Source organism: Pinus tabuliformis, chromosome J (assembly GCF_031772625.1).
Source record: "Pinus tabuliformis cultivar Carrire ecotype Pingquan chromosome J, CPIR1, whole genome shotgun sequence".
Lineage (NCBI taxonomy): Eukaryota > Viridiplantae > Streptophyta > Pinopsida > Pinales > Pinaceae > Pinus > Pinus tabuliformis.
The window spans coordinates 1,461,590,105-1,461,601,891 of NC_142295.1; the positions used below are offsets into that span (position 1 = coordinate 1,461,590,105).

Consider the following 11,787-nt stretch of genomic DNA (forward strand, 5'->3'; position numbering starts at 1 on the left):
TCTTGCAAGCCCATGGAACTCAGGGAGAGGAAGAGGGAGAGAAGGCAGAGATAGAGAAGGAGAGGAAGAGGGGGGAGAGAGAGATAGATAGATATGGAGAGAGTGTGTGTATGTTTTGGGGGTGAGAAGGAGAGACAATGGGAGATAGAGATATAGATGGGGCATGGGAGAGGGTAGAAGAGAGAGGGAGGAAGAGATATAGATGGGATATATATATATATATATATATATATATATATAGATGGAGAGAGATGGAGAGAGATGGAGAGAGAGTGTGACATATGTTTAGGGGGTTGAGATAGAGAGACAAATACGGAGAGATGGAGGGACGTATACATATAGATCGCAGGGGGGGGAGGAAAGAAGAGAAAGATAGAGAAAGTTAGGGAGAGGCAGATAGAGTGAGACGAGGGAGAGAGGGGGGAGAAGAGAGAGAAGGAGAGGGGATAGACACATAATGGAAGGTGAAGAGAGAGGGAAGAAGAAAGAATCTCACAGAGGCAAATACATACATAGAAGTTAGATCTAGAAAGTCATGAATATTTAAGATTTTCACTAAAATAGATGTATTGATTTCAATGCAGTTGTTGATTTCTAATCCTATTTGATCACATGCACTATATGCATTGATTTCAGTGTAGATGTCGATTTATAATTATATTTAATATCTTACACTAGATGCATTGATTTCAATGTCGATGTTGATTTCTACTCCTATTTGATTGCTTGCACATGATGCATTGGTTTCATTGTAGATATTGATTTTTAATCCTATTTGATCGCTTGCACTAGAAGCATTGATTTATGTGTAGATGTTGATTTCTAATCATATTTAATACCTTACACTAGATGCATTAATTTCAGCGTAGATGTTGATTTCTACTCATATTTGATTGCTTGCATTAGATGCATTGGTTTCAGTGTTGATATTGATTTCTAATCCTATTTAATACCTTACACTAGATGCATTGATTTCAGCGTAGATGTTGATTTCTATTCATATTTGATTGCTTGCATTAGATGCATTGGTTTCAGTGTAGATATTGATTTCTAATCCTATTTGATTGCTTGCACTAGATGGATTGATTTTAGTATAGATGTTGATTTCTAATCCTATTTGATTTTTGCACTAGATGCATTGATTTTAGTGTAGATGTTGATTTCTGATTTGATGCAACAAGATGTATGATGTACATTAATTTCAAAGTCATTAGATTAATAGTGTGCATTGATTTCAGTGTAAGCACATCTCTACCTCCTCCATCTATATCTTTATCTCCCATTGTCTCTCCTTCTCTATCCCAACCCCTAAACATACACACACTCTCTCCATATCTATCTCTCTCTCTCTAAAATTTCTCTCTCCATATCTATATCTCTTCCTCCATCCATGTCTTTGACTCTCTCTTCTTCCCTCTCCCCCCCCATCTATATCTCTATCTCCCCTTGCCTCTCCTTCTCACCCCCAAAACATACAGACCCTCTCTCAGTGTAAGCACATAAAAAATATTGAACCATAAATACAATACTTGAATTTTCATCCTAAATAAAATGTTTGCTTACCCCAAATGTTTGCTTCTTGAAACTATAAACTATTTATAATTGGATACATTCTTATTATTCCCATTTTCCATCATTCAACATTGTTAATTACTTTGCATTCAAAGGCCGTAATAGAAAATAACTACCATTGAAAATTATTTGGGGTTTAAAACTCCATAGGTCACAATGATTGACTTTGGAGAAAACTACTATTAATATTGGAGAGCAACAGAGACAAGGTATGTTGTTTACTACAATAGCTCGAGTTAAGTATTTGCATGGTCTATGATTCCAACTACTCTTATCATATGATATGAGAAAATGGAAAAAAATAGTTTCAAATTGATTACAATGAAGATTATTTGTAATTGACTATATTCTTAGTATTCACATTTTCTATCTATCAAAATTGTTACATTGACACTTTGCACTCAAGTTTTGCATTTCATCATTTTTCATCATTCAAGTTACTAACAGTGTCTTTCGTCTCAACACACTGAGGTAACTAAACAAATTTTAAACTAAATTGACCAAATTAATCTTGGACATATTTAGCCTATTTAAAATTATCAAAATAATTAGATGTTCAACAAATTTTGGATGACCGCACACAACTAAAACCAACCTAGATCCCTCTTAACACCGGATCTATCAAGCGCCGAGAGGGATCAAATCTCTCGAGGTGCAAACCTTTCCTCAAGTTTTGCACTCAAAAAATAGGTTTGCACCTCCAAAGATTTGATCCCTCTCAACACTTCATAGATCTGGTATTAAGATGGTTCTAGTCTGGTAAACAACAAGAAATCACAGTGTTGAAATTGTATTTCGAGATTCTAACCAAAATGCCATAAATATATTATAAAACTATATTAAAATAAAATAAAAATAATATTATTACAATTATTTAAATTACATTTAATTAGTAATAATAAAACAATATGTAATAATATAATATAATATAATGCATACATTATTAAATATAGCATTAGCTAATTTAACCTATTTAAAAAAATACTAGTCTAGATCCATCTAGTCTAGATCTACCAACAATTGAGAGATCAAACCAGTCTGCATCTTAAGATATTCTCATCTCAAGATATTTGATCCCTCTCGAGGTTTGGTAAATCCAAAGTTAATATTGATCTACACTAGTTTAATACCCCTTTAAATAGGTTATATTCCAAATTAATGCCATGGGTAATATTATGGGTTCTCATAAACTTGGAGCTCAAAAACCCCTAGTAACTTGACCAAGTCAAGTTTACCTTAACTACCCAACAAAAATTAATTAAAAATAGTAATAAATTAGAATTTTTATTTAACATAGTGTTATTTTTATTTTATTTTGAAGGAGTCAAAATGTTTACATTACATTGCATTAATCTTTTTATTTATTTTTATTTTTATCTGATGTATTTTGACCAAGTCAAAATTACAAAATCCCTTGTATACTAGGTTAGAGAGGGCATCTTCGTACAATAATAGCATTCACACGTCAAGGATTAAGATTTAGCTCTAAATTTATTATGCTTTTTTAATTAATTTATCTCAAATTAACTAATTAAAAAATGCCATATCAACCCATATTATATTGGGCATATAGTATTTATAATCCATAATATTAACACATCTTATGGTAAAAAAAACTATTTACAAATTAAAAATTTACATCATATAATAATAATAATAATAATAATTAAAACCCTTATTTTATATATATATATAAAAAAAAAACATATAAACACATGAAATTTTGATGATATTTACATAACATTAAATAACTGAATCTATTTTTAAAAAATATAATTATCTTTCAAAAATCTGTCACTACTTAGTAAATTAAATCATGGATCTACTTTAGAATATAGTAGGGTTATCACATCCCGAAACTAATGGACATTAGGAGTTGAGAATTAGATTTCAGAGCTGAGAAATGGCACCATTAGTTAAAAGAATAAAAAAAAAAAAAATTCAAATTAAAAATTTACATCATATAACAAAAAAACAAACACCTTATTTTATTTATATATATATAAACATATAAACACCTGAAATTTTGATGGTATTTACACAACATTAAATACCTGAATCTATTTTTAAAAAATATAATTATTTTTCAAAAATCTGTCACTACTTAGTAAATTAAATCATGGATGTACTTTAGAATATAAATCATGGATCTAATTTAGAATATACTAGGGTTATCACATCCCGAAACTGATGGACATGAGGAGTTGAGAATTAGATTTCAGACCTGAGAAATGGCACCATTCGTTGTTGACTATAGTAACCCCAAAAAATCTATAACATGAAGTTCTGTTTTATACGGAATTCCCTCTGGCTTCCATATCGCCACAATTTCTTGACTTCCCTGCAGATTATACAATGGTATCGTGGATTCCATGGGATCCTAACGTTTTTTGTTATTGGAAAGGTGTGGTGGATTCCATGGAATTCGGTATCCATTTGTGCGTTGTAATATGTAAGCACTTGATCCCTTTAAATTGCCACAAGTCGTGAAGCTCAGAGCCACCTCGCAGAGAAAGAGCCAAATTATGATGCTGCAGAGCAGACGTTGGAGAAGAAGAAGTTGACAGCGTGAATTTTTTTGCAGTCTGGGAGGTGTGTACGCGGCAGAAAAGGTTCTCGCCATTTTCAGAAGAAATTTAATTAATTTATTACCAGGGATGGGGAAGTTTGGTTTCTTAAAGCGTAAGAAGGCGAAGGAAGCAAAGGAAACGAAAGAAACGAAGCCTTTAATTCCTAATTCAGCTGTTGGTTCACTATTCAACATGGCTACAAGAATGTTAATGATTACAGAACCTCCATCTTCATCTTCTTCTTTCTCGTCTTCATCGCCATCAATATCGATGAATAGCAGCATAGGCAAAATGGAAGGCGAGAAATGGAATGTGTTCGAGCTGATCAGGTATCTGCTTATGCTCATACTTTGGCTCTCTGCGTGGTGTGTGAGACTGCTTCTGGATTTTTTTCCCTCTCCCTTACCTTCTTCGGGCTGCTTGGAAAGCATTGTCCCCTCGGCTCCTGCGCTGCCCAGTTCAGAGCATGATGATATCGACTCTAGTTTCGGTGGCCCCTCGGGAAAAGCCATTGGCAGAGCTCTTACACAGGTATGGACTCCCTTGATACGGATTTCTCTAACAAATTGTAGCAAACAGTTGGCATGTTTTAGGGAATCTTGGCTTTTATTATTAATTGTGATCTTTGGTTAAGAATCCACGACCAAGCTGGTCTTGGATAGCATACTATCCTGATCTTCGCAGCGTAAATTTAGCCCCTGTTTCGGAATTGGTTTATGGTGGCTTCTAATTCGAGCATCTTAATCCATGTATCCAAGTTATTGGGATGAAAAACTGATGATGGTGAGTACCTTGCCTGGTTGCTCTATAATTTCATCCTTACCTTTGTGTCTTAAGTCTACTAACGAGTTATTAAAATGGAAAATTAATGATTGTGAACACCCTGCCAAAAACCTGGTTTTTAAATTAGTTCATAGTGGTTTCTAATCCATCTCCGCCTATGTGTTTGATGTCTATTAAGGAGTTAGAGGACTGAAAAAATAATGATAGTAGCTTCTAATCCATCTCCGGTTAGGTGTTTGATATCTATCAAGAAGTTAAGAGGAATGAAAAATTAATGATATTGGATCTGAAGACCTTGGTCTCTTGCCTTTTGGTTAAAGATCCATATCCATGTATAAGAGGTTTCCAATTTCATCTCTTCCTTGGTGTCTCTATCCCATATCAAGTCTATTAACAAGCAATTGGAATGAAAATTTTATGAAATTGGATCTGAAGACGTTGGTCTAACTTGGTGTCTCTGTCCCATATCTAGCATATTAACAAGCAATAGGAATGAAAATTTAATGATATTGGATTTCAAGCCCTTGTCTAACTCGGTGTCTCTGTCCCGTATCAAGCCTATTAACAAGCAATAGGAATGAAAAATTAATGATATTGGATCAGAAGACCTAATGCTATTAGGCACCTTGCCAAAGATCCTGGTTTGGGCTACCAGCAATTGAAATGAAGAAAACTATGCTATTTGGCACCAGGGCACCTCGCCAAAAGGCCTGGTTTTGTCTTTTGGTTTGCCAGAAACCCTGGTTTGATCTTTTGGTTTGAGGATTCATATCCATGGGTAAGAGGAGGTTTCAAGTTGTGAATTTGAAAGAAGAGGGGGAATACAGCACTCCGTTTCCAATCCCATCTCTACCTCGGTGTCTCTGTCCCCTATGCAGACTATTAACAAGCAATGGGAATGAAGAACTAATGCTATTGGGCACCTTGCCGAAGACCCTGGTTTGGTCCACAAACAATTGAAATGAAAAACTTACGCTATTCGGCACCAGGACATCTTCGCAAAAAAGCCTGGTTTGGTCTTTTTATTTTGCCAAAAACCCTGGTTTCATCTTTTGGTTTGAGGATCCATATTCATGGGTAAGAGGTTGTTTCGAGTTGTGAATTTGAATGAAGAGGGCGAATACAGTACTTCGTTAATCTTGAATGACGCTAATTGCTTTCTAGGCGGTTCTGCAGCTTCCAAATATAGTTTTTGGTTTTAGTGGCATTGGAAAGGAGTTTTCTCCATTAGGGTTTGCAACAGGGATAAAACCACACAATACCTTCAATGGAAATGTCTTATATGTGAAATTTAAATTCAAGATAACAATAGTGACACTTAGAAACCTACATTTTAAGGCGGCGACTCTCCGACTGCAGTTGAAATTTTGCATAGCTCATCAATTATGTCTCGAATCATGAATTTTTTTGGCTAGGACCATGTATTTATGGCTATGAAAATCTACAAGGTTCTAGATGTACTGCCTTCGTTTTGAATGACAAAAATTTCACCCTGCTGTTCAACTTAATGGGTGCACTTTTCAACCACTCTCCTTTGAATCATTTTAATGTCTTCAAATATGATATCCGTTTTGCTGCTAACTGCTGTGGAATGTGACCATGGAAATCTTGTTGGAGCCAATAGATTAAACTGTGAATGCAGAAAGCCTTTCTGCAATTCAACCAAACTTAAGTGGCCGAAGAGGCAGTCATGGAACCACAGGCACGAATGTATGTGAGCTACTGTTTGGAAATGTTCAACTTGTCCAGTCCTACAATTTCATTGAATGCATTATAGTTTGACTAGTCATTCATCTACAGTTTCCATTCTAACGGTTGGCTTCAAATTGAAGTGGCGGTTTCGGATGAGTGTGAATGTCTGTGATAGTCTTCATTGGCTTTGTTTAGCTATCCTTGGGTGGGATGTGACTCAATATTATACCGGCAATCTTTACATATTGAGCTACTTTGAAGTTTGGCCATTATCTTCGTGCTGTCACTGTATATATGCTTACTGCAAAACTAAAGGGCCTGGCCACTTCAGAGTGCCCTTTTTGGAATGCTGAGGGGGTAACAAATTGTTTAGGATTGAGGTGCTTTGTATGTTGATGCAGTTGGGTTTTATGCAGGTTTTAACATTGGTGAATGATATACCTGTTACCTCGAGGAAATATGAGTTTGCTCGCGATTTGGCTGACAAAATAATAGAAGAAAATGCAAAACATGGAGGACCTTCACTGCAAGAGATTAATCGTAAGGCTCTTTCTCTTGGTTTTGCTCGTACCCTGAAGCTGTTAAATTCGTCACTTTATTGTATGCAAAGAAAACAGAAAGATGTAGAGACATCTAGCTGGCCATGGAGATTGATTCGCATGATCCCTCTCTATTCTCAATTGATGCCATCTTTTGAAAACCTTCAGGGTTCTTTAACAAATCTGTTGCAGCCCCAATCTACAGCGGCATTGCCTACTTCACAATCCCAGCTTGTGATGGCCAACAATAATAGTATTTTGGCAGAAAAACTAGCACAAGAGTTGTTGTGGATAACAAACAAATTAGGGATGTGTTCGGCCATGGAAGAAGCGTTTTTGCAGTGGAGCACAGCAACTAACTTGGCTGCTTTTTCAATATCTGCACATCCTCGTGTCCAAGGATCTCTGGTCAAGATTTCAGGTAGGATGTTAATCAATGATTTTTTTCATGGCCCATCTCTGTGATAGTTCATTGTTCAAAGAAATTATGAATGGCAGTTGCATCTTTAGGATTATCATGAATCTACTTGTTTTGCAGCTCTGTTGTTCAAAGAGATGGCAAAGGACGATTATGATATGTCAGACCAGGCAAGGTTCAAATCACTTATCCTATGGTTGCCTCTGTTGTGCTATGCTATGAATGGAGTTGATACTCCAGTTCTGTCTGCCTCAGAGAAGGCAGAAGTAGAGAGAGTGCTTGAAAAGACAATATCAAGCTTATCAAGGCTGGATCAAGAGGTGGTTCTTGCCAATTGGCTTCATGACTACACTTTTTCAGTTTCTGACTGGCCCAATTTACAGAACTGTTATGATGCTTGGTGTGATGCTTCTCGCAAGCTAATTTGAAGTTAATATACTGCACATACTGTAATTATTGTATATTCATATGCGAATTTCAATCAAACTGAAACTTTATGGAATATACAGCTCTCCTCTAAAGCTGGCAGGTAATTATATAACACAAATTTCTTTTGTAAAAAAGTTAGAGCTTTTCATTTCCAATAGTCAGAATTGGAGTGCAGGTTGTGATGGAACAGTAATTTAGTGTTTTCATTATCAGTGGTAGATTAGATGTAACCAATGCTATGTGTGGACAAATTTGCAATATACAATTTTTCAAAATGAATATCTATCATATAATTCTCCTAACTCTGGAGGTTGGTTTATTATAAGTGCAGCTTGCTCTTATTTTGTCATTTTTTTTCTCCTTAATGTCATTCTCTACCATTATCACAAAATGCTTCTCTACCATTATCATAAAATTATTATATATATATTTTACGTCTATCAACATTCTCGCACCAGTATACTGGATTTCATTTTATTTGATTATTATACTGGCCCCTGGCAGCATGTAACGTATTCAGTTTTTCATTGACTTGCTATTAGTTTTTCTTTGATTAAAAAATTTTAAAATCTATCCAAAGTTTAACATTATGAAATTAAATTTATTATTTTTAAATAAAATTTATTTCTATTTATTTCCAATATGATTGTCTCTCCTCTTATTGTGTAATGATGGCAAGATTGACTTTTGTGTACTCTATTATTAATTACTATGTACTATATCACTAATTACTATGTACAATAAATATAAATAATTTAAAAAATAATATATTAATTACCATGTACCATAAACACAAATGGTTTGTAATTAAATTCAAAAACTCTATTTTCTCATTGGTGTAAAGTATTGAATAGACAATTTTATGGATTTAATTTTTTAATTAAAAAATAATTTTAAATTTGAAAAAAATATGTAAAAATAACGTGTACAATTTGTACAACTCTCATTATATCAATCTATACTCTAATGACATGGCATGTGTACTATAATATGAGCATTATATAAAAAATGTCATCATTTAATATTAAATAAATAATTATTATTGTTATCATTCTCTTTAATGTTAATTTTAATTGTCACGTTGCTTTCTCGATATTAAAATTTTTGAGGTTTTAACAAGTGCTTATGAGCTTATGTTTGTTTTTTCCATTACTTATATCTGTCACATTGCTTTCTATATATGCACTTAGTTTTGTAAATTGATTTTGTTGTTTGGTACTAATCTTGTTTTGTAATTGTCAAATTGTTATTTGGCATTAGTCTTGTTTTATAATTTTCAAATTGTTTTCTTTATATGTGAACTTAACTTTGCAAATTGGTTTTGCTACTTGGTACTAGTTATGTGTAATTGGTGTTTCTTTTCTATTATACTTTTAATATCTATTCTCATATCTATTTTATTTAATATTCACTCTCATATCCATTCTATCATAAATGAATTAGCTAGCTTTCCATAAAGGAATTGTGAAATTGTTGCTTGAAACTTCATGATCCTTACATAGGATATGCTTTATTATTATGAAGATGTTTTTAGCCTTTATAATTGAATTATCAAATGTTTTATTGTTGAGAAATTAATGCTTATAGGAATTAGGGTTTGATTCCTCTTTTTTGATAATTATTTGTGAATTTTGTTGGCTTTTTTTACTTCTTTATTATTTTATCTTTCATCGAGCAATTACCAAACTATATGTATATGAAGACCACAAGAATAAGAGACATAAGATGTAGGCACTCACCTAGGGCAAAACCCCTTCAAGGGGAAAACCTAGTCCAACTCTTTCACTAGTAGATTCAAATGAAGATGAGACAATCCAAGACCTCTAAGACCTAGACAAAGAGCTCTTCTAACCACCAAGTAAGCCCTCCCTTCCAATAGATGATCCCTGTCAAAGTCTCTAAGTGATAGCTTTCCAATAGTAGCTACAATTCAGAATTGCAACCCCCAACAACAAATTTTCGGCCTCCAGCTTCAAAATTTTGGACTTGTAGGAGATTCAGAATTTTGACCCCAGCAACTGCCCAAAAACTTCACACGTGTGAGAGATAGATAGCCCAAGAACTTGATTTAGGTTTTCCCAACTTCTTTCGTCCTTCTCCAACTACTTCACTCTCTTTTTTTGCTTCTCTTCCTTGTAGATTGAACTTGATGAGTGAGTGCTCGAAATAGATCGAACTGCTTCTCTATATATAGCCTTTTCGCTGAGTCGAATAGCCCTAATGTAGGTCGACTTCATGGAGATAGGGCCGACTTGGTGTGGAGGTGACAAATAAACCTTTTTGACTCAAAAATATTTCTTTTTATATGATACAAAAGCCCAATAAGGGTATAATAAAAATTGACAACGACTCTATTGACATATGAGAAACCATAGAACCCTTCAATGGAGGCTTTGACCTATAAAACATTGTCCCATGCATGAAACACATGCTTTAATAAGTCATTTTCTTTAATAATAAAATTCATTTTGACAAGTACAATTATGAAGACCGACACTAGTTACATTAGGGTTTGCAGATTTTTGTGGGGTTGATTTTGAATCTGAGATGTTGGAAATTCTACAGTAGTCATTTTTGAATGTCAACGTTTCGAGTCTATACCCAAACTCATCGTCAGGACAAAGGTCAAGGAGTACCATGAGAGAAATGGAGTAATAAATAGAGAGTGATTTGTAGAATGAGCCAACAGTGAGAGATGAAAACTAATAAAATGCAACCTTAAATTTTTTTATTTATTAATGTTATAGTATTGTTTTATTAATTTGATTAAATTAAATTAAAATTTTGATTATAATGTTTTTATATAAATATTAATTCAAATGCCTTAATCTATTAAATATATTAATATCTATAAATAACCAATATAATATGTTAATATATTTAATAATTGATGAAATATATTTGAATTAATGTCTTTTATCTTGTTTTAGTTTAATAAATTGATGAAATGTTGATTAATATGTTTTATATGCTCTTCAAATATTTTTAATTAATTTTTATTTATATATATATATATATATATATATATATATAAGTTTGGTAGGACTACATCTTTATCATGTCTAACTTCTCACCCTGATCGAGGGATAACACAAGACTTGAACCCAAGACCTCCGGTTTGGTGAGACTTCATTTATAGGGTCATTGCCAATTGAGCTACCCCAAGCGGACTAAAATTAATATATTTTAATTAACTTACTAGCTTTAATATTATTAAGGGAAGTAGATGCGGATTAAGGAATAAAGGTGGCTAAGGTGGTTAGGGTAGGAGGGTTAGCTTGGAGGCTGCAGTTTTGAGTGAGCAGGGGTATCCAACTCACGCGGACCTCAATCCCACCGTCTCTATTGAGATTGATAGGGTGTACACTCCCTCTTAACTAGGGAGGTATTCATAATTACATACATATAAAGGTACATGGAAGATCTCGAATTAATATGAATGACGAAGAGTTTAGTACACACAGTGCTACACATTAGATACATGACCAGGGTACTCTAATCAGGTGGGACTAAAGTGAATTCAAGCTTTAGCCACTCTAGGTACCATCAGACTTTTAAGCTCTATCACCAACATAGGGATCTAGGTGTGTATCCAAGGTCAGAGCTCCATGACCAATGCCACCCTCCCTACTTTGAGATCTAGACATCAACACATATGTCGTCCATATGTCCTCCCAAACATATTTCCATAGGATGCTTCATTTCTCCCTATCAACTAAATTTGTAACATCAACCAATCCAAGCATGCTTCTAAAATATTCAAACTTCTTATTCGGAAGAGATT

General features: G+C 34.0%; 1 protein-coding gene across 1 annotated transcript; it reads left to right on the forward strand.

The window, feature by feature from the left end:
- Nucleotides 1–3,784: 3,784 nt before the first annotated feature.
- Nucleotides 3,785–8,328, forward strand: LOC149232876 (uncharacterized). The gene is made up of 3 exons (XM_089379532.1): nucleotides 3,785–4,673; nucleotides 7,034–7,577; nucleotides 7,695–8,328. The coding sequence occupies exons 1-3, from the start codon at nucleotides 4,230–4,232 to the stop codon at nucleotides 8,000–8,002; spliced, it is 1,296 nt and encodes a 431-aa protein (XP_089235658.1). The 5' UTR covers nucleotides 3,785–4,229; the 3' UTR covers nucleotides 8,003–8,328.
- The last annotated feature ends 3,459 nt before the right edge of the window (nucleotides 8,329–11,787 follow it).

What these genes read in the sequence shown, in the direction of transcription:
- LOC149232876 (XM_089379532.1), top strand. Translation starts at nt 4,230, where the DNA reads ATGGGGAAGTTTGGTTTCTTAAAGCGTAAGAAGGCGAAGGAAGCAAAG. An exon ending in TTGGCAGAGCTCTTACACAG is followed by an intron (nt 4,674 to 7,033) that starts GTATGGACTCCC and finishes GGTTTTATGCAG; the next exon opens with GTTTTAACATTGGTGAATGA. An exon ending in ATCTCTGGTCAAGATTTCAG is followed by an intron (nt 7,578 to 7,694) that starts GTAGGATGTTAA and finishes CTTGTTTTGCAG; the next exon opens with CTCTGTTGTTCAAAGAGATG.